Source organism: Rhinopithecus bieti, unplaced genomic scaffold (genome assembly GCF_001698545.2).
Source record: "Rhinopithecus bieti isolate Rb0 unplaced genomic scaffold, ASM169854v2 scaffold_19939, whole genome shotgun sequence".
In the NCBI taxonomy this organism is placed as follows: Eukaryota; Metazoa; Chordata; class Mammalia; order Primates; family Cercopithecidae; genus Rhinopithecus; species Rhinopithecus bieti.
The window spans coordinates 3,151,131-3,177,904 of NW_016810019.1; the positions used below are offsets into that span (position 1 = coordinate 3,151,131).

At 38.6% G+C, this 26,774-nt stretch overlaps 1 protein-coding gene across 2 annotated transcripts in view; it reads right to left on the reverse strand.

The window, feature by feature from the left end:
* Positions 1 to 26,536, reverse strand: part of TMEM170B (transmembrane protein 170B) — an 84,962-nt gene extending 58,426 nt beyond the window's left edge. For both annotated transcript variants that reach the window (XM_017891174.1, XM_017891175.1), the window contains exons 1-2: positions 26,377 to 26,536; positions 218 to 388 (exon numbers count right to left, since the gene is read on the reverse strand). In XM_017891174.1, the coding sequence (XP_017746663.1) occupies positions 218 to 388; positions 26,377 to 26,473 (268 nt within the window). In that variant the 5' untranslated portion in view covers positions 26,474 to 26,536. The remainder of the gene's footprint in view (positions 1 to 217; positions 389 to 26,376) is intronic.
* Positions 26,537 to 26,774: the final 238 nt, after the last annotated feature.

A 26,774-nucleotide genomic window follows, 5' to 3' on the forward strand; every position in this document is an offset into this window, starting at 1 on the left:
CAAAACCTTGTAAAAGGACTCTTCACATTGCAGAATTACAACTATCTGTTCAATGAATAAATCAGTTCATCTTTATCTTCTAGGTGGAGTGTGTTAAGTGTTGACAAATAATCTACATAAAATATCTCACTAATGTTACATGTATAATAAGAATACAGCTACCAAAATGGTAAGTGCATACAAACTTACATCCTCAGACAAAACAAAATCAACTTACTGGTAATCATCGCTCCAGTTACAGAAGCCAGAAATCCAATGCTGACTGCAATGACAGAGATGACTCTTCCCTGCCTATGCCTCTGCAGCATCACAAACATCAACACTCCTGCAGCACCATGGACAAACAGAGAAGAGAAGAGAGCCCAGAGGAAGATCCAGTACCACATCTCTGAAAGGAAAAGCAAAGTGTTAATAATCATCTGTTGAAATACAACTTAGAAAATTCAGTTTAACAAATAGTGAGCACCTATGACTTGGGAGGTTACATGACATAATACATAGAAAAATGCCTCACACCATGCCTGACACAAGCAGCACTGAATACATTATAAGGTTTACCATCATCGCTGACGCCTGATGGGGAAATAATTCCTCCCATGGCTTCGAAATGTTAACACTATATTCTAATTTTTTCTAAATGTCCCTATTATATAGCTATCATCCATCAATTTTATATTAAGCCTCTGATATATGTGTAAACTTCTTAGAATAAAATATAAAAATTAATTCCTATTTGAAATAGAATCTTTTGTTTTCTACCCTAAATAACAGTGTTAAGAATGTTTTTAACTACCTTCTAACTCTAATTCAAATCATTCCAGATATCAGTCAATTATTTTACCTTTTATTTTAAGAATTTCAGGCATTTTCTCCTTGTGGCCCTGAACTTGGTATACTAAAAAATCAGTTAGATTAAAAAAAAAATCATTTGCCTCTAGTCATCTTAATGTTCCTTACCCAGAACTTTTCAAGCTCCAGTATTATCTCCCCAGTGTGACCTCAATCGACTGTTCACTGACATCTCGGCTTAGAGACCGTGGACAAGCGCACTTTTCATTCGTTCTCCCACACTCATTCCCTTTCCTTCTGGCCACCTGACTGCCTCCCAGTCACTCCATATAGTTTCCACAGATGTCCCTGCACTGACTCCTTCTCCCTGACCATACTGTAGTGAGGTATGAAAGAAAGGCAAGGGATCCAAGCTGGGCCAATCGTCCCCTTCCCCTGGGACTTCTGGATCGGGGCCAACTGAGCATCCTTGCTCTTCAGGTAGCTGAAGCTGAAAGGCTCAAGATTTGTGAAGTTACTTCATCATCGCATGATGAAAGCCACAGTAGAAGAAGGGAAAAGATCCATCAAAGACAAGAGAGAATCAAGTCCCTTAATGAGTTATTTCTAAGGCCCTGACACATTACATCTTTAGATTCAATGTCACATCCCAGTTCCCTTGTAATAAAATCCCTCTTTTTACTTAAACTATTCAGGTAAGGATTCTCTCACTTATACCTGAAAGAGCTGACTCTAAAATATTTAGATGTTACCTTGAGGGTCATCCTTGATATGCAAACATTCCATAATACAAAGTCTCTCATCTGTGATTTGGGCTAGGTAGTCACTATCAATTGTAAAAGAAAAGTCAATAAAATAGTCATTAATAGAATTAAAATGGATGAATCAAAACCTATGTATCCAAATATCATTAAATATGGATATATACTATTGGTAGGAATGTAAAATGATACAGCTGCTGTGGAAAATAGTATGGAGGCTCCTCAAGAAGTTAAAAACAAAACTACCATATGATCCAACAATTCCCCTTTCTGGGTATATACCCAAAAGAACCAAAAGCAGAATCTCAAAGAGATATTGGCACACCCATGTTTATCAGTATTATTCACAATAGCCAAGAGGTGATAGCAACTCAAGAGTCCCTGAATGGATAAACACAGTACACATATAATGGAAAAATTACTGAGTTTTAAAAGGGAAGGAAGGAAATCCTGTCACATGCTACAACATGAATGAACCTTGAGGACATTATGCTAAGTGAAATAAACCATCACAAATGAATACCATATGATTTTTTTTTTTTTTTTTTGAGGCAGAGTCTTGCTCCATCACCCAGGCTGGAGTGCGGTGGCGTGACCATAGCTCACTGCAGCCTCCATCTCCTGGGACCAAGTGATCCTCCTGTCTCAGTCTTCCCAGTAGCTACAACTACGCATGTGGGCCATAAAAATATTTTTTGTAGAGACAGGATCTGCCTGTGTTGCCCAGACTGGTCTAGAACTCCTGGCCTCAAGTAATTCTCCTGCCTCAGCCTCGCAAAGTGCTGGGATTACAGGCGAGAACCTGGCCTCAAGTTGTAACCTTTAAAGTCAACCAGTAACCATAACCAGTGAAGTGGCTTTCTACTGGTGTCTAAATGGGAGTCGTTTCCGGGACTATGCCTTTAACTTGTGGGATTGGATGCTAACACCACCAGGTAGATGTCAGAACTGAATTGAACTGTAGGACACCCAGTTGGTATCCTAAATTACTTGGTGTGGGAAAAAAAACCACACATCACTTGTCACAGAAGTGATCTGTGTGAGGGTGGAGAAAACAGTGAGCGCCTTTTTTGGGGTGGAGGGGGGCCTGGAATGCAGTGATCTCAGCTCACTGCAACCTCCACCTCCTGGGTTCAAGCGATTCTCCTGCCTCAGCCTCCCAAGTAGCTGGGATTACAGGTGCCCGTCACCATGCCTGGCTAATTTTGTATTTTAGTAGAGACAGGGTTTCACCATGTTAGCCAGGCTGGTCTCGAACTCCTGACCTCAGGTGATTCGCCCGCCTCAGCCTCCCAAATTGCTAGGATTATAGGTGTCAGCCACCACGCCCAGCCAACAGTGAGTGTGTTTCATCAGATGTGTTTTCACCAATTTTTTAAAAAAGGTAAAAAATTTAAAAGCATGGATATAAATTTGAAAATAATTAGGTCAAGACCATAAATGACTAAGAATTTTAAAACAAAACAAAACTCCCTAAAAGGAAGGAGGGTATGGTTATTAAAAAGCAACATGAGCGATCTTTGTGGTAATGGATTTCTTCTTTGACTATAGTGGTGGATATACATGTAAGTGATACAATTGTACAGAAGTAAATACACATAGAGAAGAGTACAAGTGTACATGAAACACTAGCAAAACCTGGATAAGGTTGGTGGATTGCATCAATGTCAAGATCCTGGTTGATACATTATACTGTGGATTTCTGAGATGTTCCTACTGGGCAAACTGGATAAAGAGTACAAAAGCTCTCTATGTGTTGGTTCTTACAACTGTGACTCTTATAATCTCAAAATAAAAGTTTAATTTTAAAATCGAAAGAGGGAATAGAAAGATTTTTTTAAAATCAGCTTAACCCTGCCAAATTCTTAAGAACTGGCACATAGAATGGACTCAGGCAATTTGAAATTATTTCAAAGAAGAGACATCTGATATATTTTACAGTGTGTGTTAAGCTACCATGCATGCTTCTCAATGGCATAAGAGATAGAAGCTAGTGATTACGGAAAAATAGACGTGTTTGCCTTTTAGAGGCTTTTCTCTTCCGGCATTCAGGGAAACAGTATTTCAGACCAGCTCTCAAACAAATGGCTTCAATTTATAATAAATACATTAAAATTTAAAAACCCCAACTTGCTCAGAAGATATTTGCATATTGAAAGATACAGTTTTCCTAAGTGAACCTAATAAAGTGAGAATATAAGGGAGTATAACATGGGGGTGTATATTTTCATCAAGGGAGCTCTTTTCTCAATTTACCCTGAGACAAGGAAAGGCTCTGCAACAACCACAGACTCTTCAATACAAAAGTCAACAATCCACCTTGTACCTCGAGCCCATTTAAAAAGTTCTTATAATACAATTAGAGGAAATAATTTATTGACTATATTTAACACTATGAACAGGGGATTATCCGACATTATAAAAAAGTAGTGTTGTTTGACTACTAAATATGTAGCTATGATCTTAACAATGAATCTACCTAATAGAAGGCAAAGTAAAATTTCAGTTTAATGTTTTATAAAAACCAAAGGCATAAAAATAATCACAAAATTAAAACAGAATCTCAAATGGTCCTCCAATGACCAGTCCAGGATTATTCCTTCATCAGACTCAACATCAACCAAGTACCCTAATGTCAGATTTACTTTTACATTTCTTTCTCTCTTTTAAAAAATCATACTCTTTATGATGGAAAAAATGGACTATCTTGAGAATATTTACAGTTATGTTAGGTTTTGTGTTATTACTATTATTTTGAATTACCTGACAGATCAACATAACCTCCTGAGTGAACAGGGCCTCTAAAGATTTTGATCAACTCTGGATAAGCAAGACTGTCTAAGGCCCAATCACTACTGGCAAATACATGAAACCTACTGGATTAGTTCAGGTGAAGAGAACTGCAGGATCCTAAGGACTAGAGCAAAAGCAGATGCCTAAGATCCTGGGAAGAAGAACACCTAGTAAAAAGACAGGAGTGGAATATCACAGCCTTTCCTTAAACTGTCGATGCTAAAGTGGACACCCGGAGGCTCACAGTTTTCTCTCTCCACCCATACCCCACCTCATCCAAGCTTCTAGCAAATGGGTAACAATGAAGGAAGCCAGAGAGACTTTGCTAGTGCTGAAAAAAATACAAAACAAACATTTAAAAAATGTAATACACAAAACAACAGAAACTTTGAAACATCTCATGCCTATAATCACCATAATTCTCTGGAAGGGAATATCCCTTCTTTCTGAACCTATCTCAGAAATTCCTTTTGTAACAATTCCCTACTCAAGACTATCCTATAATCCTCACCTTAGACTAATTTTGTCTGGATTGTTGCAGTGTGTTACTTTTTGGTGGGGTAAAAGGCAGCAGAGTTATAATCTGTTCCAGCCTCCAAACAATACTAGAAATAGCTCTGCTCCCAATCTGTAACTTTCATCAGCTCTGGTTGCCAAGTCACTAAAAAATTATCTTCTGTGCTTTTGTTTTTAATCCTTCGACAATATTATTTATGAGAAATGAATTTCTCTAGATGTCTAAAAAATACTGAGTAAAAACAAGTTAAAGAATGGTACATATTGTATAATCCTATTTGTTTAAATGAGTACATTTTCCTATCTGTACAGAAAATGTATAATCAAATGGAAGAATACCTAACAATGGCTATCTTTTAGAGATATGAGATGAATGATACTATTTTATACATTCTTTACTATTTTAAACAACCCGTCTGAAATATTTTACACACATTTTTACTGCAAATATATTTTAGAAATTAGTTTTCATTCTTTTTTTTTTTTTTTTTTAAGAGATAGCGGTCTTGCTGTGTTGCCCAGGCTGAACTCAAACTCCTGGGCTCGAATGATTCTCCTGCCTCAGTCTCCTGAGTAGCTGGTACTACAGGCATGTACAACCATGCCTGGCTCTCATTCTATTCTTTATCAAAGGAGAAGATGCTCTACTACACTAATGGTTAATACACTTGGGCTGCTCATGAGAACGACTGCATACCGGGTATACAGTAGAGACAGAAATCACTACTCTAGGATAAAGTTACATAAGAGGTATTTATTTAAAACTTCAAAAGTCATTAAAACAACAAAACCTATCTCATTAGACTAATTATTTTTTAATCCTCAAAAATACAGAGAATCCAACTTCTCTACTAAAAGTCATTAGCAAGTCAATACTGAACACTTACTGTATACTAAACATTCTAGAAATCAAGCTGAAAATACCATTTATATGTCATATATATTATTTCTTTATACCATCACCTTCTTTATAGAAATGCTCCATATAATATATTTAAATAATCTATGTCCAAATTGGGTTATTTCAAGCTTTTGGTTATACCAGCAAATCCAGTGTAGAACTTGCTCCCATTTTCTAACAGCAATGACTTCTGAATTTGGGGACATGTCCCACATAGGGGATTAGACTCTCAGAGAGATGATACATTTACAATTTGAAAAAGTGCTATATAGATCAAGGGGTAGCAACATATAGCCCATGAGCCACATCTAGCCTACCACCTGACTCTGCACAGTCTTTGAGAATGGTTTTTAGATTTGAAATGATTTTTTAAAATCAAGAAGCTGGGCACAGTAGCTCACTCCTGTAATCCCAGCAGTTTGAGAGACTGAGGCAGGAGGGCTGCTTGAGCCCAAGAGTTCAAGACCAGCATGAGGCCCTACCTCTACAAAAAAATTAAAAAATTAGCCAGGCATGGTGGTGTGTTCCTGTGGTCCTGTGGTCCTCACTACTCAGGAGGCTGAGACGGGAGAATCACTTGAGCCCAGGAGGTCAAGGCTGCAGCAGTGACCCATGACTACCACACCCCAGCTGGGTGACAGAGTGAAACCCCATCTCAAAAAAAAAAAAAAAAAAAGAAAAGAAAAAAATATATAAAGAACAATAATTTGTGACATGTAAAATCAGAGGAAACTCAAATTTCAGTGTTCATAAAGTTTTATTGGAACAGATACACTCATTCATAGTAGTCTATGACTACTTTCAAGCTACAATGGCAGAGCTGAGTAATTGTGAGACTCTATGGCCCATGAAACCAAAAAATTAATATTTACTACATTTTCTATTTAAGTAAAATAAAATACTATTGCTAAAAGCAGAATACTGCATTTACAGAAAAAGTTTGCTGACTCCTGGGCTGGGCTTGGCTGTCCCATCCCCCATTGAAAATTACAGTCAAGGTAGTTTCATATATTATGAAGAGTTGGCACTTTGAGTGTTCAATTAATGATATTTCAATTACATATGTTCTAATTCTTCAGTTTCTACAGGGTACAGTATGCAGGTTATGCTATGGGGTACACAGCCCTGTGCAAGGGTGTGGGTTGTCAAGAAAGGTCCCAAGAAGAGTCATCACCACACATGCATTTTTAAAAAATTAACAAGATTTAAACAAATTAGATAATCATGTTGCAGGTGCAGTAAGAGTGGGGAGTGGGAGGCGGGACTTGGCTGTGTGCTGGAGTCACCTGGGAGAGCCTAAAATAAATGATGATGCCTTGATACCACCCGCAGACATTCTGATTTAATTGGTTTAGGATGTAGCTTTGGCACTGGAATTTTTGAAAGTTTCCCAATTTTAAACGTTTCTTATGCTCCTGTACAGCCAAGAATGAGAAACCACTGCTCTAAAACACAATGTTCAAATCATGAAATTGTATATAATAGAGAATATGAAATTGCAAGAACTCTGGGTTTGACTAAAACCAAAAAATATGGAAAGATGAGGCTGTAAATTACAGTGGTATGAATTTCTCTAGATGTCTAAAAAACACTGAGTAAAAACAAGTCAAAATTACTCTGGCTAGAGTAATTACTCTGGCTAGAGCCAGAGTAATTTTTGGTGAAGAAAGGGGAGAGGCTTATAGACCATACAGAATGAAGAATTTTGGTAAAAATTGAAGATTATGGGGACCCAATAAAGGCTTTAAATAAAGAAGTTATAGAATCATATCTCCTTTTAAAAAGATGACTCTGGTAGATATGGAAAAGTGGGACTGGATGGAGATGAGAGACTATAAGAATATTTCAAGAGTACAAAGAGATTAGCCAGGTGTGGTGGCATAAGCCCATAGTCCCAGCTACTCAGGAGGCTGATGCAGGAGGATTGCTTGAGCCCAGCAGTTTGAGGCTGCAATGAGCTATGATCGTGCCACTGCACTCCAGCCTGGGCAATGGAGAGAGACCCTGTCACTATTAAAAAAAAAAAGTAATGATAATAAATGAGTAAATAATAACAATTTTAAAGAGTACAAAGATAAATTAAGGCCTGGATTTTTGTACTGGACTTGGGATTGAAAATAATTTGAGAAATATTTAGAACTTGCAGATGGCCTGGATGATAGAGATGAGGGAGATGTGATGTCTGGCCTCCCAGATTTCTGGTGTGAACACCTGGATAAATGATAATTCCATTAGGTTTGGGAGTATAAAAACGTATGTTTAGTCCATCTACCAAACAGTTCAAACGCTGGTGAGAAGCAAGCAGTAAAGAAACTAAAAGTAGGAAAATAACAAGTACAAAAATGTGAAGATTACCTGCACAATTACATAACTGACCATGTTCTAAAAATATCTAAATTTCTTTTTTTAATTATTTTAATTTTTTAATTTCTGGGGTACATATGCAGGATGTGCATGTTTGTTACATAGGTAAACGTGTGCCATGGTGGTTTGCTATACCTAACAACAACCCATCACCTAGGTATTAAGCCCAGCATGCATTAATTTCAGGTTTGTAGTGTCCCTGATTTTTTCCTAAATGCATGATTTTGTTGGAATTTAAAATCGATGATTACTAAAACAGTTCGGTTATTCTATTTAAATTTTAATATAAAAAGTTGCCAAAAATGTCACTCCCACCCAATGAGAAAAAGATAAAATTATAAAATCATAACTTTTCCTTAGCTCATTAGTGAGGTGAGGATGCAAAAGAGTGGGGGACATGTGTTACCTGGTAAAAGCACAAGAGCAGGCAGTGGGCAACATACAAGTGGGTAAGAAAAAATCAGCTACAATTTTTACAGATTGTTAAAGACCAAGCATGGGTTAACATATCAGCCTTGAGTTAATGACACAAGTGACAGACACAAATGCACACTCGCTTGCAAGTGCTTTTCCACAGGTCTCTGCTGGGTGCTCCCTGGAAAGACTGGATCATAGGCTGGGACTGGAGAGAGCCACCACTGGTGGTGTAGGCCTGCGGGAGGTGACACTGGCTGCTGGGGAAACACAGACATCTTGCTTCTTGCGACCCTTCTCTTATTCAAGGCAAAAGCCTTAGCCATTAGGGGAGGGCAGCAAATCCTGTCACCCTAAAGGGACAGGCAAAGCTATAACAGAACTCCAGTTCAGGGAAGGGTAGAAGAATAAAACCTCTATTCCTGGGGGAAAAGCAGAAAACCATCCAGGACCCAGGACCCAATTCCAAGCAGAGGTCTGTTACTGCTGATGGAAGAACGGAAAACTGCCTAAGAACAATCAGGAATGTAAGAAGAGTTTGGCCACCATGGTTCAGAAAGGCAGGAATGCTGACAAAGCTCCCCACTTCCTGAGATCTCGATACACAGAGCATGCCCAACACAAAAACAGGACAGCTCCCCTCAGGAGCCTAGCAGCAAGTAACAAGCATCAGCATTCCACCACTCAAGGGGGAGGCCCCTTCTGAGGCATAGTTGTGAAGAAGTGGCTAAAAGCTACAATGGAGCATGGCCACCGAGAATAACCCTGCAGTACACAGCTCCCACCCTAAACACAAGGCAACAACAGCAGCCTCCACAGAATGTGAAGCGTGCGGTGCGCTGAGTAACCACAACAACCAAATTCAAATTCAGCTCAACTCTTAAGTAGATTAAATCAACTCTCACACTACTGGTCTAACAGAAGCAACAGACCATCTCCAACATAAACACTATGTACCTCAGTCTTTAGTGAGATTTTCCAATTAAAAAATTATAAGAAGCACTCAAAAACAGGAAAAACAACTCACTGTTGAGAGAGAAAGCAATCTATAGAACCAGAGCCAGAGATGGCCCAGTTTGTAGAATAACCAGACATGGACTTTATAATAATTATTGCTAATATGTTAACGTCTCTAGTGGAAGAAGCACACAACACACATGAACAGATGGGGAATCTCAGTAGAGATGGAAATTCTAAGAGCCAAATGAAAATGCCAGAAGTTTAGAAAAAAAGATATGGAACAATTTCAAATGGTTTAACATATATGTAATTGGAGTCCAGAATAAGAAAGAGACAATGAAGAAAAGACACCTGAAGGGAAAGTGGCTAAAAATTTTCCAAAAATAATAAAAGTCATCAAACCACAAATCCAAGACTCGCACAGAATCCTAAGCAAGATAAATACCTCCCACTTCCAAGAACCAAAAAACAACAAACCAAAAATAAACCACACATACACCTAGACACATCATAGTGAAATGAGTGAAAACCAAAGATAAAAGGAAAATACTGAGGGTAGTCAGAGGTTAAAAGATATATTACAAACAGTGGAACAAATATAAAAAGTAAAGGAAACTTCTCATCAGACACTTCTGAGCCAGAAGATAATAGAGTGACATCCTTAAAATATTGAAAGGGGAAAAAAACTATAAAGCCAGAAATGTATATCCAACAGAAATATCTTTCAAAACTAAAGGTGAAATGAACATTTATTTGTCAGAAAGAAAAAAGATCGGAGAATCAACTGTCAGAAGATCTATGCTACAAAATATATTGAAGGAAGCTCCTTAGACAGGATTATGATACCAGATGCAAACTTTACACCAAGAAAGAATCAACAAAGAAAGCTAAAATGAAGGTAAATATAAAAGACATTTTCTTCTTATTTTAATCTAACATTTCAACCAGATTTAAAACAAATTGTATTTATCAACTGGCAACCACATTTAATACATAAGTTAAAGCTACTGTAGATATTTAATAGTTTTCTACTTTTGCTCCTTAAGAGAGAGCAGAAATACTAGCTTTTAAACTTAATTATGACACCTTCAAGAGCTGCTTTAACATAGTGTCCATCTTAAAATTCATGGCAATACTGTTTACTACCCACTGAAACTAAAATACCCTTTTGCTTGCTAATTACATAATTTCAAACTGTAAATAACAATACCCATAATTAAATAGAAGACAATCCTTAGAAAAACAGGTTTTTAAATAAAACCAATCAAAATATCATTTGCTTTAAAGAAATCAGGTTAAAGCTATTTAAAATAGTTCAAAAATTGCTCTATATTTAAGCCACAGCACTATCTTCCTAAAAGATGCCATTCAATTTGTTCTTCCCCATAACTGATTAACTGAATAATTAATCAATTATAATTCCAGTGATTTTTTACTCAGATAAAAAGTGTAAGGATTAAATGTCAAACTCTGAAGCTAGTATGAAATTATAACAGTAACTACACAATGGTTTTAATTGTTATTGTGTGCCCTCAAGCATCTTAAATTACATGTATCATACCAAAAACTATTTTTTTTGATTCATGGTTTTTTGAATCACTGACCTAAAAATCTTCTCAATGAAGAATAAAATGTTTTACAATCTCATGATATAATCTTTCCATGGGATATTTATACTAAGTACTGAACATTAAACTTTTTACACCAATGAGCATAACTTGTAATGAAATTCTCAATATAATACATTCCTGAAACTAAATATAAATAGGTGACCAAATGAATGACAGATCAGGAAATACAAGCATAACCAGGAAAACTGCAAATAATGCAAAGTAAAGTCACAGTAATCACATCTTAAATATCATTCTGACTAATTGTAAGGAAGTAATTATGCTGTACTGGGATTAAGAGAGAGAGAATTTCGTAACTGGAAGGAATCTTTAAATACTGAATCAGGTTTCCTAAACCATATTTCAAGAAAGCCTAAGTCTAAGAGGTCAGAGGTGTTCAGAGAGCAAAGATTTTCTTGGTTCTAAACCTTACCCTACAAATAAGTATATTAAAAGTCTGAAGAAGTCCCACTTGAAAAAGAAAGTTGCTTAACCTGAAAGAGTAAAGAAACAAGTTTATGTGCAAATGCATACATGTTTTCTTAACTCCTAGTACAACCTCTAAACTTTTTTTCTTAACTCATAAAATTTCTAGATCAGCTCTCCTTTAAACAATATGAAAACTGTTTACATTAGATAGTATTATAAGTGAGGAAACAGGCCTAGGAAATACATAGACTCTCAAGGATCCCTACTTACTTCTTTAAAATCTTTCAATTTTTAGAAAACAAAAAAAAATAGGCAGAAACTCCAATTATCGCAAAAGGGAGGTCGGAATTCCCAAATAGCCTGGCTTCACCCTATTTACGCGATATAACGATTGTTTAATGTTTGATTCCTTGCCATATCACTGCACGATGTTTATATAAAGTAAAATGTTTAGCAATTTTTAACGGATGCCAGTAGACCTCGCGCCGCCCAACAGGGTTGTTTGCAGCTTGCCGGAGGCCTCCACATCATGTGGATTTGTTTTTTCTTTTTTCTATTTATTTATTTATTTATCTCTATTTGACTTGTATCTTATTTATATTATTTTTATTTTATTTTTTTTATTTTTTTTTATTTTATTTTTTGCAGACGGTGTCTTGCTCTGCCGCCCAGGCTGGAGGACAGTGGCCCGCTCTCAGCTCACTGCAAGCTCCGCCTCCCGGGTTCACGCCATTCTCCTGTCTCAGCCTCCCGAGTAGCTGGGACTACAGGCGCCCGCCTCGTCGCCCGGCTAGTTTTTTTTGTATTTTTTTTAGTAGAGACGGGGTTTCACCGTATTAGCCAGGATGGTCTCGATCTCCTGACCTCGTGATCCGCCCGTCTCGGCCTCCCAAAGTGCTGGGATTACAGGCTTGAGCCACCGCGCCCGGCCGGATTTTTTTTTTTCAATTAAACGTGGAGCAAAAATATTCTCAGGATGTCAAACCCGCCTACAGTCAGGGTGGACTTTTCACATCCAGGGGTCCTGCAGGGCCACTGCAGGAGTTTGGTATATGCAGTAGTCCTAGAATCAATCCCCCATATATACTGTGAGACCAAAATAGACACTCTTTATCAACTAAGACTGACCCTAAGATTAAGGAAGGAAAGTTACCTACAGGTGAAGGGTTCAGGGTCCAGGTGGCATGGCAAATTTCTAAAGTCCTATGGCTCTAAACTCCCTGACAATAGGAGCTATCAGACCACCCCTACCTGATTTACAACCCAGACCACAACTCTGATGAGACACAGGATCAGCCTTACAAACATTCTTTTCTGATAAGCAATTGCAGACCTTAAGCCAGTCTCTAGCAGGTATAGCATACCATAGAGACCGCGCACACACTGCCTTTGTGTCCCACAGTTCACCTTTGACGTAGTCAAATTCTACTTTATTTTAATGCTAAAACCTTGCCCCAAAGTAAGCACAGAATGTATGTTACACATGTTTACCCACTGAGCATGCACTCAGCTCCTCTCATAAATATGTATAGCTTTTCCCCCAAACCTGCTGAATATGTATGACTCTATTGTGTAATACAAACTCTGAGAGGCAATAAAACCCAACTCAGCTTCCCTTCTATGAAGAGACAGCGTCTTCTGCACATGCACATGCACATGGCGGAGACTGTCTCTTCCTGGTCTGCAAATTGATATTGCTGATAAAACTATCCTTTCTACTATTCAGCCAGCTCAGTGGTCTTTTGGATGAAAACACTGAGGGATAACTGTATTATAATTTAATAAGGATAATTTTCTATGGCTAATACCACATACAAATGAAGAAAACATTCTCAAAAGATAAATTTAATATCATCTGTTAAAAGATAGTCACTTTTTTAAACAACTGGGTTATCACATGCTCTTAGAAATAAGTGAATCATTTATACTGAATTTTAATAAGTCTCAATCTCCCATATTAACTATTATACACCATAAGATAGCTATAAGTCGATTACAAAAAAAACTTTTTAAATCGGGTGTTCAAAACCTCTAAGCTCTCAATAACAAAATCTCCTCAAGAGTTGGTTTACAATGCAGCATCCTAGGCCTTGTTCTAAGATCTTAATTCCACATATATCGACTGGAGCCATGGATCTGTATGAAAAGTTCCAGGTGATTCTGATACGTAGGCCTGGAAACCATGACAGATTCAAGTAATTCATGGTAGGGAGTGACAGAAGGAAAAAACTGTATAATGAAAATCCAGTTTCATGTTACTGATCAAAACATCTTTGCTATCCAAGGCACTCAAGAGCAGCAACGTAATCATGTCCTGGTAGTACCAACCCACAGGCAGTTCACCTCTCCTGCCTCTCTGCCCTCCCATAAACAGGTTCCTCCTCCACTCTCTACCTCTTCTTATGCTGTCTTCACAATTCCATTGCCTGGTTCTTCCTGAACACAACAAGCCACAAAAGAACTACTTAATCTAAAGGTTAGCTTCTCTTTTTTTTTTTTTTTTTTTTGAGACGGAGTCTTGCTCTGTCACCCAGGCTGGAGTGCAGTGGCCGGATCTCAGCTCACTGCAAGCTCCGCCTCCCGGGTTCACGCTATTCTCCTACCTCAGCCTCCCGAGTAGCTGGGACTACAGGCGCCCACCACCTCGCCCGGCTAGTTTTTTGTATTTTTAGTAGAGACGGGGTTTCACCGTGTTAGCCAGGATGGTCTCGATCTCCTGACCTCGTGATCCGCCCGTCTCGGCCTCCCAAAGTGCTGGGATTACAGGCTTGAGCCACCGCGCCCGGCAAAGGTTAGCTTCTCTAGATCACTGAGCTCCTTATTGATGACTGACATTTTTACTTCTGTTCATCAGTGTTGACCACAGAGACTGGCATATAACTCATAATCAAGAAATATCAGGATTAATCCTTGAAAATGCTAGACTGTGCTATTTAAACATGATTCTACCTATCAAGACAGCTTTTTGCTTTTCTAACCACCTTGTTTTTACAGACACTTCTTCCCCTCATCTGCTATGATGTCCCTAGTCTTCCCTTAGCCTCATTCCCTTCTCCCTATACCCACCTTTAAGACTGTCTTAGCCAGTGTTGAGCAGGCCCCCAGGAGTCCCCACCACACCCTTGTGCAGTCTGCTTGCACAATGTTCCAGAGCTGGTCTGTGTATGACCAACAGAATACAGCAGCAGGACGGTGTATCACTTCCAAGATTAGGCTATCAAAGACTGTGGCTTCCGTTTTGGCTTCTCTTTCTGTGTGTTTGTATCCATGTGTGTGTGATCTCTCACTCTGAAAAAACCATGTTGTGAGTAGCCCTATGGAAAAGGCCTCCTACCACTTGCCAAGAGCCACATGAATGCACCTGGGAGCTGACCCCCTAGCCCCAGGTAAGTCTGCAGAGAACGCAGTAGTCCTGGCTGACAGCCTGACTGGACACTGTAAGACCCTGAGCCAGAACCAGCATTCCCGACCATCGGAGACTGTATGAGAAAATAAATGGCCGGGCGCGGTGGCTCGAGCCTGTAATCCCAGCACTTTGGGAGGCCGAGGTGGGCGGATCACAAGGTCAGGAGGTCGAGACCATCCTGGCTAACACAGTGAAACCCCGTCTCCACTTAAAAAATACAAAAAATTAGCCGGGCGAGATGGCGGCGCCTGTAGTCCCAGCTACTCGGGAGGCTGAGGCAGGAGAATGGCGTGGACCCGGGAGGCGGAGCTTGCAGTGAGCTGAGATCCGGCCACTGCACTCCAGCCTGGGCGACAGAGCGAGACTCCGTCTCAAAAAAAAAAAAAAAAAAAGAGAGAGAGAGAAAATAAATGTGTGTTGTGTTAAGCTGCTAAATTTGGGGGTAATGTCATTCAGCAATAGATAACTAACACGAAGATGTGTAAGTTAATACTCAAGAATATAAGCTTCTTGCAAATAGTCAACATGTATGTATCTTTGTATCTCTGACATCACCATGTCCACTGGAAAGTAACTCAAATGTTTGCTCAACTGGACTGACAGTGGTAATTTTTCAAGTCATGGCTTAAATACTCTGTAAGCAAAGCCAAAATATTCTCTGCCTGTTTCTTCACTTTTAAAAACTGAATTAATAATAGTGTCTACCTTGTGGGATTATTGTGAGGCTCAAATGAAATAATACATGTAACATTCTTAGAACAATGCCCAGCACATTAAAAGGTGTTAAAGAAATGTTAACTACTAAAAGTAAAATTTCTAAGAAGGAAATATATCACTTTCGTTCCTTGGTACTGAAACCCCAGGTATATATTTTTTTATATAAGAACTATAAAATCTGTCAGGGTGAAGTGTTGGTTAAAAAAAAAAAAAAAAAAAAAAAGATGTGGCTGGGCACAGTGGCTCACGCCTGTAATCCCAGCACTTTAGGAGGCTGAAGCAGGTGGATCACCTGAGGTCAGGAGTTTGAGACCTGCCTGACCAACATGGTGAAATCCCATCTCTCCTAAAAATACAAAAAATTAGCCAGCCATGGTAGTGTGCACCTGTAATCCCAGCTACTCAGGAGGCTGAAGAGGGAGAATCACTGGAACCCGGGAGGCACAGGTTGCAGTGAGCCAAGATCGCGCCACGGTACTCCAGACTGGGTGACAAAGTGAGACTCCGCTTCAAAAAAAAGAAGAAATTATGTAAGCCATGACAGGATTATGAAAAAAAATTAGAGGTGGGGTACAGTGGATCATGCCTGTAATCCTAGCATTTTGGGAGGCCAAGGCGGGCAGACTGCTTGAGTCCGGGAGTTTGAGACCAGCCTGGGCAACACAACGAGACCCCGTCTTTATTTTTTAAAAGTTAGAAAAACTGACGTACATATAAGTATATGGGATAACATATTAAATGAAGGGGAGTAATGGAGTATGTTAATAAGCTAATGTTAATTGATCTAGTAACCTACATTCCTCAAAACTATTTTCATTTTTTTCAAGTCCTACTGCAACAAGTGGATACATGCTCTTAGATTATATTCCATGATGATCATAACACAAGCAGCTGGACTCCAGTTAGAAATTGTGTTCTTCCTATTTGCATGAAGTTTGGTGAAAAAAGTCTTTTTCTTTCAAGGCTTAATCTACTTAGCTAAAGACACGAGATGGAATGTGACAGTCTAATGAGGCCTCCTTTAAATGTGTTGCTACTGCCACTGTTTATTCTATGATTATTTTATTGTGCATGTAGTCATTAAAAACATAAAATTAACCTATCACACTTGATATAATCACATATATTAAATAATAAATTATATGCTCACTTTATAGAAAATGAGATGCATGCAAAATGCTTTGTAAAGTGTCTGATAGACACATAGTGAGGGTTCAATAAATATAGCCACCAGTAGAATTATTCATCTGATACTATAATAAGTTCAACACGCTACACTCTCTGGGCTCTCCTCTTACCTCTGACCACTCTTAATTCCAATTTCCTTCCTTAGTTTCAATTCCTTGTCCCCATCCCTACCTCCTCCCTCTTCTGTTTAGGTTTCTTTTCCATAGAAAATATATCCCTAGAAATTGTGACTCCTCTTCATGAACTATCTTACTTTCTTAGACCTTCCTTTCAATCACTAAGCAAAGATAAATACATTTTATTATCAGTTAATATTAAAGAATCAAAATTATAACTCAAGCAGTCCCAATACTTATCCAGAAAATGGTTCAATCTAAGAAATGTCATGTGGACCTTGCACTTGGTATTGCTAGAGGATATGAATTTATGATTCAAAAATAATGAGACAGAAATTAAGAAAATAAAAACTTAATGACAAATGGTAAAACAAAATCAATCTCTAATGACAATTTTGCTTTTTAAAAATTATAGCATCTTCATTCTCAGTAAGATATACAGGTAAGCCTCCTAAGAAGTTAAATCCTATGAAGGCTGTATCATACTGGCACTTATTAATTGACTCTGTACCATCAAGGGTAAGGACTTTTCACATTTTTTTTTAAAGTAAAATGGAGGTCTGACACAAATACTGAAAAGTAGCATATATCTTTAGGGCTACATTTACAAAACATAAATAACTCTAAGTAGACATTTGAGGTAACTTTACCTACTTAAACTCACTTCCTGTAATAGGGCATCGAGGAAGAGGAATCTAACCTAATGGTAAGCTAGAATACAGAGTAACCCCGAGAGAAGCATGCCTGCTTGGGAATACTACTGAAGGAAGGTGCTGACTATACCAGTATGAATGTGAACAATTCCAAATACATATACCAAATATTCACTTTCTTTTATTTTTTTCTTTTGACTGACACTAAATATTAAAACAAAAATGGCTTAGCAACTATAATGCCTCAAAGGGAACTCTAATGTAGTATGTATATGTGCATGTGTATACACATCCTAAATATACATATATACAATACAATACTCCCCATTTATCTGCAGTTTCACTTTCTGCAATTACAGTTACCCACTATTGACTGTTGTCTGAAAATAGATGAGTATAGTACAATACAGTATTTTGAGAGTGAGACCATATGCATATAACTTTTATTACAGTATATTGCTATATTGTTCTATTTTATTATTGTTGTTGTTAATCCCTGACTGTGCCTAAGTTCTAAGTTAAACTTGATCATAGGTATACATGTGTAGGAAAAAACAGTACAGGCATGTGTTGCTTAAGGACGGGGATACATTCTGAGAAATGTGTCATTTGGCCATGTCATTATTGTGCAAACATTATACAGTATACTTACACAAACCTAGATGGTAGAGCCCAACATATATTCCTTTGAGGCTCTGTGGTCTAGCCTATTGCTCCTAGGCAACAAACCTGTATAGCATGTTACTTTACTGAATACTGCAGGCAACTGTAAGACAATGGGAAGCATTTGTGTCTCTAAACATAAAAAAAGTTCAGTACAAATATGGCATAAAAGATGAAAAAATGGGATATCTGTATGGGGAAGTTACCATGAATGGAGCTTGCAGGCCTGGAAGTTGCTCCAGGTGAAACTGTGAGTGAATGTGAAGGCCTAGGATGGACATTATCGTACACTGCTGTAGAATTCATAAACACTATACACAGGCTACACTGAATTTACTTTTAAAATATTTTTTGTACTTCAATAATTAACCTTAGCTTACTGTAACTTTTTTACTTTATAAACTTTTAAGTTTTAACTTTTTTCTAATCACATTTAGCTTAAAACACAAATACGTTGTACAGCTGTATGAAAAATACTTTATATTCTTATTTTATAAGCTTTTTTCTACTACTAAAACAAAAAAAAAAAATTTTGTTAAAAACTAAGACCCAAACAGACATATTAGCCGAGGCCTACCACAGGGTCAGGATCATCAATATCACTGTCTTCCACCTCCACACCTTGTCTCGTGGAAAGTCTTCAGGGGCAACGACAGGCAGGGAGCTGTCATCTCCTAAGGTAACAATGTCTTCTTGTGGAATTGCTCCTGAAGGATCTGCCTGAGGCTGTTTTACAGTTTTGGTTTTTTTTTTGTAAGTAGGGGTACATTCTAAAATAATGATTAAAAATCTAGTAAATATATAAACCAGTAACACAGTTGTTATCAAGTATTATGTACTGTACATAACTACATATGCTCTACTTTTATACAACAGGCAGTACAGTAGGTCTGTTGACACCAGCATCACTATAAACATGTGAGTAATGTGTTGCACTATGACATTAGGATGGCCATCATCTCAGTAGGTGATAGAATTTTTTTAGCTCCATTCTGAAATTATGGGACCATCATCACATGAGGTCCTTCTTTGACTGGAAAGTTACATGGCACATGACTGTATATATGCAGTTCAGAAATATCCATGGTTTCAGGCATCCACTGGGGGTTTTAGAACATATTGCCCTTGAATAAAGGGGACTACTACTAGTACCACTACTACTACTACTAGAGAGAGAGAGAGAAAGAGAGAGAGTGAGAGAGCCTTTTAACCTTCATTCCAGGTTGAATTCCCAGCCTCCCAATGCTTATTACCAATAAAAAGAAGGGAACACCTGCCCCCACATTTGCTGCTGACACTGAGAGAGACCAGCCTGAAGCAGCCCTCATCTTTTTCCCATGGAGCAATTATCCCTTTCCTAACACCAGCCAAGTTTTGCGTTTTACTGGGGTTTACAGACCCTGCCCTTTTCTAAATAAAAATTCTTCTCTAAACTCTTAGCAACCAAATTTGGGTCAGAACACTAAGATGGAAGCCAAAATAGTTAACGAAAATAAAAGTAAAGCAAAAAAAAAAAAAAAAAAAAAAAAAAATTAATTGTAGATTTTTTAAAAGTCTAGTTACCTAAAAAACTGTATATACAATATCGACTCTCGTTTTAGATTGGGGTTGGGAATTTAGAACATATTCAAAGAAAGAAAATCTATTTGAGAAGGAAAGGAAGCTATTTATCTCTATACTTCAGAAGCATATAACTGATACAGTGAAACAATTTAGGAATCTTGTGAAAAACGCACTTAAAGAAGTGATATATACAGAAAGAGAATTTTGGCAATGGTTATTAAGTGACAGATATGGGGTTTCTAGGGATTAATATGCTCGATATGGAATCCCCATACAAGTGTCTTCCAAGGTAGGGGAAATAAATAGCAGGCTGAACTTGGTGGGAGTTCTAAAACTGGCTAGATAATAAATATGGATCACTAGCTTTTACAAAGGCAATGGCAACTTAAAATTTTAGAAAGCCTAATGTATTACATTTTCCAGAATATTTTATTTTCTGGACAAATTAGTTCCATTCATACATATTCAGGCTCGCTGATGCAAATACTTACCAGGGTACTCTTAAGTACAGGTTGAATATCCCTTATCTGAAATGCTTGAGACCAGAAGGATTTCAGACTTCAGATTTCAGAATATTTTCATGCGATTTACTGATTCAGCATCCCTAACTTGAAAATGTGAAATCTGAAATGTTCTAGTATTTCCTTTGAGTGTCATGTTGCTGCTCAAAAAGTTTAGGGTTTTGGAGCATTTTGAATTTCAAAATTTCAGATTAGGAATGTTCAACCTGTACTGTAATATTTATTCTCTCTCGACCTGCCTGAGTTAACAAGCTATGTAGGAGAACAAGGAAAGGCAGAGAACAAACGGCCAGGAAACTCTGGTTCCAGTCCTGCCTCTGTCATTAAATAACTGATCTCAGCCACGTCACTTCACTGATGGAGTGATTATTTCAATATTTCTAAAATTAAGTCGTTCTGGCTGTAAAATGTTAAGATGTTTGTAGTTCTCATTATTACTTTTAAGAATTTATTTTGTAAGGTACATAAACAAGACTACTTTCTAGAGGTCAGTCTCCAAGATAAAAAGGTCAGTGTATTTTCCCACTTCACCTATTGGGATAACACAAAAAGCGAAGAATCACATCACATCTCTTTGTTTGTACATGGGGAAAAAAACACTAGTGACAGCATATTTCCCTTTCATTTGGTATTTAATTAACCAGAATGCCTATTAAACAAATTTGTGCAAATCCTTCACACAGTTATTTCTTAAATCCAAGTAGCCCTGGTTCTACACTATGCTCCTTTCTATTAGTTTCATTTCCAAGTTTATAATGATGATAAAAATGCCTTCTGACTTAACAGTATGTGTTATTGCATTATGAAAAAAGATAATGACTTTTTCATTTATTAGCTATCAGATCTAAGCAAGTTACTCTTTGCTTCAGTATCTGAATCTGTAAAATAAGAACAATAATCTCTCTCAGGATTGCTGAAAAGATTAAACAAAATACATGAAAACATTATACCCAGCACAGAAAACTACACTCAATAAGCATTTGCATGTTTTAAAGGTATGTATAAAAACGATTTATACGAGTTGCTTAACACTTCATTCCTCTTAAACAGCATATTCACTCCAAGAGATGCAGCTGAGAAACAATGCAATGTAGAATGTTTAAATCATACAACTGTTAAAAATTTTTAAATTCACCTCAATAAACATGTATTTATCATTTACTATGTGCCAGGTACTATAATGCTAGGGTATAAGAATTCAAAGGTGAGGCAATGGATGGACCCTCAAAAAGTTCACAGTCTAGAATCGATAAATACAAATTATAACGTAATTGAAAAACATAATAAAGGTATGTACAAAGAGCAGAAGTAGCAAGATAAAGCAAGAAATTCATTTTGCTTGAAGAAAGTAAAGAGGAAGTAGCTGAAGTAGCATGATAAAGAAGAAAGAGGAGTCTAGAGGCAAAGACCTGGGTCTAAAGCCCAGCTCAGTCATATACTGGCTATAAGATTTGGGACAATTTAATTTACCTCTCTGAGTTTCCTTTTAAATGTACTTTGAAGAGTTATTCTGAAGATTAGAAATAATATACGTAAAGTGCCTAACACATAATGGTCATTCAACAAATGACAGATGTTTCAGAAGTTGTGTTTACTTGCCTCTTTTTAGTAGACTAAATTGTAAATGGCACTGTAGGCAGCATCTGTTAACTAATGATTAAGATACACATGGGATCACTACGGTCACTAGTATGGAGAAGGCCACAATGAATCCCATCAGAATATTACCACTTACAGACTGCCACCATTGAGATGTGGTTCCTAACATGTTGTATACTCAACCACTAGTGAAACATATTTCTAATCTGGTTTTTTCTGCATTTTTACCCTGACGCCTAGAATTTTACATATTCAGACAATAGTTATTTCCTAGTAGAGGTTCCCATGTGCCTCGGTCCCACCTCAGTCCAAGTTTGGGATGTTTGGCATATCCTTTATGAAATGGCAAGGTCCAATGAGCAACTGGCAAGTATTAAGATCATTACTGAAAGACAACTGGAGCTAACCTTGGATGAATAACTACAATTATCAGCTTAATGGTTGACTTGTGGAACTGGAGGCAATTATAATCATTATAATCTTACTTATTTAAAAATATTGTTGAAGCTGGCCAGGAGTTAAGTTACATTTACATTTACTCTATGGCTCCCAAAGCTAACTTTCTCTAAAAGCCCTTTGATGAGCTAAGCCAGTGATTAACATCTACAGGCATACCTTGTTTTATTGTACTTCACTTTATTTTGGCTTTTACAAATGGTAACTTTGAGGCAACCCTGTGTCAAGCAAGTCTATCAGTACCATTTTTCCAACAGCAGGTGCTCACTTGGTGTCACATTTTGGTAATTCTCACAATATTTCAAATTTTATTATTGTATCTGTTATAGGGATCTGTGATAAGTGATCTTTGATGTTACTATTGTAATTGTCTGGGGGTGCGACAAACTGCGCCCATATAAGACAGGGAACTTACTCGATAAATCTTGCGTGTGTTCTCACTGCTCCACCAGCCAGCCATTCCCCAGTCTCTCTCCCTCTTCTCAGGCTTCCCTATTCCCTGAGATACAATATTGAAATCAGGCCAGCTAATAACCCTACATTGGCCTCTAAGTGTTCAAGTGAAAAAAAGAGTCAGATATCTCACTTTAAATCAAGTGCTAGAGATGATAAAGCTTAGTGAGGAAGGCTCGTTCAAACATGAGTTAGGCTAAAAGTTAGGCCTCTTGTACCAAACAGCCAAGTTGCAAATGCAAAGAAAAGTTCTTAAAGGAAATTAAAAGTGTTACACTAGTGAACACACAAATGATAAGAAAGCAAAACAGACTGCTCTCTGATATGAAGAAAGTTTGAGTGGTCTAAATAGAAGACGAAACCAGCTACAACACTCCCTTAAGCCAAAGCCTAATCCACAGAAAGGCCCCAACTCTCTTCAATTCCATGAGGAAGCTGCAAAAGAAAGTTTGATACTAGCAGATGTCGGATCTTGAGGTTTAACAAAAGACACTTCCATAACATAAAAGTGCCAGGTGAAGCAGCAAATGCTGATGTAGAAGCACAAATTATCCAGATGATCTAGCTAACTGATGATGAAGGTGGCTACCCCAAACAACAGATATTCCATGTAGATGAAACAGTCTTATATCAGAAGAAGATGCCATTTAGGACTTGCACAGTTAGAGAGAAGTGAATGCCTGACTTCAAAGCTTCAAAGGACAGGCTGACTCTTCTTAGGAGCTAATGCAGCTGGTGACTTTATATTAAAGCCAATGCTCATTTACCATTCTCATGCCCTTGAGAATTATGCTAAATCTACTCTGACTGCGCTCTATAAATGAAAGAAAAAAGCCTGGATGACAGTACATCAGTTTATAGCACAGCCTATTGAATATGTGAAGCCCACTGTTGAGAACTGCTCAGAAAAAAAGATTCCTTTCATTTTAATGAGTATTTTCTTCACTGACAATGTACCTGGTCAACCAAGAGCTGTAATGGAGATGTCCAACTAGATCAATGTTGTTTTCATGCCTGCTAACACAACATCCATTCTGCAGACCATGGATTAAAGAGTGATTTTGACTTTCTAGTCTTATTATTTAAGAAATACACTGTGTAAGAAGGCTAAAACTGCCAGAGATAGTGATTCCTCTGATGGATCTGAGCAAAGGAAATTGAAAACCTTCTGGAAAGGAGTCACCATTCTAGATGCCATTAAGAACAATCGTGACTCATGAGAAGAGGTCCAAATATCAACTTTCATAGGAGTTGGAAAGCAATTAACTCCATTCCTCATGGATGACTTTGAGGGGATCAACACTTCAGTGGAGGAAGTAACCACAGGTGTAGTTGAAATAGCAAGATACCTAGAATTAGAAGTGGAGTCTGAACAAGTGACTGAATTGCTACAACCTCATGATAAAGTTTGAATGGATGAGGAGTTGCTTCTTAGGGATGAGCAAAGAAAGTGGTTTCTTGAGATGGAATCTACTCCTGGTGAAGATTATGTGAACACCAGTGAAACGACAACACAGGATTTAGACTATTACATAAACTCGGTTGATAAAGCCGCAGCACGGTTTGACAGGATTGACTCCAATTCTGGAAGTTCTACTGTAGGTAAAATGCTATCAAACAGCATCCCATGCTACAGAGAAATCTTTCATGAAAGGAAGAGTCTATTGCTCTTCCTTAGTGGCAGACTTCATTGTTTTAAGACACTGCCCTCATCCCAATCTCCAGCAATCATCACCTTGATCAGTCAGCAGTCATCAACACAAAGGCAAGACCCTCTCTCTACCAGGAAAAAGATAACATCCTTGCTGAAGACTCAGATGATCGTTAGCATTTTTCAGCAATAAAGTATTTTAAATTAACGTCTGTACTTTTTTTTCAGACCATGCTATTGCACATTTAAAGACTACAGGTAAAATGTAACTTTTACATGCACTAGGAAAACAAAAAATTCCTTTGACTCACTTTATTGCAATATTTGCTTTCTTGCAGTGTTCTGGAACTAAACTTGCAATATCTCCAAGGTATGCCTGCACAAATATATGCTAAGTCCCTACTTTTCATTTCACTTCAACAAAAATTGGTACAGTTCAAATACCAAACAGTGGATAAACGCAAGAAAAATCAGAAGTAAGATAAAGCAGTCTACCTCTAAATTCAACTGAATCATGAGATGGTCTTTATGTCCATGTAGTTTTCCAGAATTATAACAATATGCTCCTTACCGGCAATCAACACGTACAGTCAGTCTGTTTCAAGTTAAATAACCACAGCTTAAAAGTGAGGATAGCATCAAGCAATCCAGAATCTACTTTAACTGTATAGTTTCTATTCAAAGAAACCAGTGTCCTTCAGGTTGTCTTTTGTGGTATATAATTCCATAAAATTTCCTTCTATGACTGTATTCTATCCCATGCCAGACTTTATATCTGTTATATATATGAACACGTTATATTTGTAAAATACTCGTAACACTCTTAACCAGTTTGACAAAATGCATTTTGAAATACTAATGTTCTATTGAAATTTAACTGCCTTACACATTTTCAAGAATTAAATCCTGAGTATGTTTTTAAGAATTTTTTTTCTCTGAAAAGCAGGCACTGAGGAGTCACCAAATCGCAATTGAATCTCTTTCTCGTAAATTCTACTTTAGAGAATAATTTTTAAATTCGGAACTCAAAGTATAACGTAAGCATTTCCACATAACAAAACCAGAAGTTTCTTCACAAAGCAAATCTACAGACTGAATAAAAATATTGTGTGTATTATCACTCACTTTTACAAATAGAAATTAATGTTATAAGGCCAATTCCTGACAGCCTTAATAAGTGAAGGGAAATACACAAAATTATCAAAAGTCTCAGAAGCAGCAGCTGGAGGCCTGAGGGAAAGAGACAGACAGACAAAAGGAAATGGGAGGAGAAGGAGATATATGAAGCTAACATGCTTAGACTGCACTAGACCTTAGCTCAGCCCCGATCCACTGTAATTTACTCAGTTATCTACATTGCCCAAAAAAATTAACGGTTGAAAAGCAAATCGACCATTGTGGGCAGTGATTTTAGGTCCTACATTTGGCTTGAGACTTGCCAGAAAGAAAAAGAGCTAAATCAGAAAAAGATGTAAATAGCAAGAAGCGATGTGTGTGGAAGGGGGAGGGGAAGAGGGTAATGGAATAAAAGCGAACCGCGCTCAAGTCTCAGCACTAAAGCTACTCCGCGCTTACTACAGAGGCCGGGCCGCCGCCGGGAGCTCTCCCCGTGCAGGGCAGGAGCGGGGGTCGCGGATGCTCACCCCGCGACTCAGGGAAGGGGGTGGCAGGCGCCGGCGCCCCCAGGACACGCGCGGAGTGGCTCCAATTAACACCTTCCTCGCTGTGACCTGGAGCTCCGAGCCGGGCGCGCACGGGGGTGGGGCGGCGAGGAGCGTGTCCCCTCCCCGGGAGGGAGAAGACGGGAGAGGGGAGGACCGCATCCCTGTCACCAGCCCAGGCGCGTCAATTACCCGTGAGGTTCCTCAGCACCGTCCCGTGGGCCCAGAGGCTCAGGACCTGCTGCACCGACAGGTTGATCATGGAGTGGTCGCCCCCCTCCGCCTTCATCTTCCCCGAGGGGCGCCCGCCGCCCTCTCCTCGGGTGCCGGGCGGCGGCGCGGGCTGGCGAGGCTCGGGCCGGCGGGCCGGGTGCGCGGCTCCTTCCCAGGCCGCCGCCGCCGGTGGAGGCTGGGGACGCCCGCCCGGGCGCTGGCTGCTGCTTGCAGCCGGAGGGGCCTCCCCGTGGGGGCCGGCCGGCCTTCAGCGTGTCTCCAGGAAGCCCCCCTGCCCGCCGGGGAGACAATTGAGGACGGCGGACGGAGGAGGGAGGGGAGGGGGCCGGGCGCCGTCCCCGCGCGCCCGAGGCGAG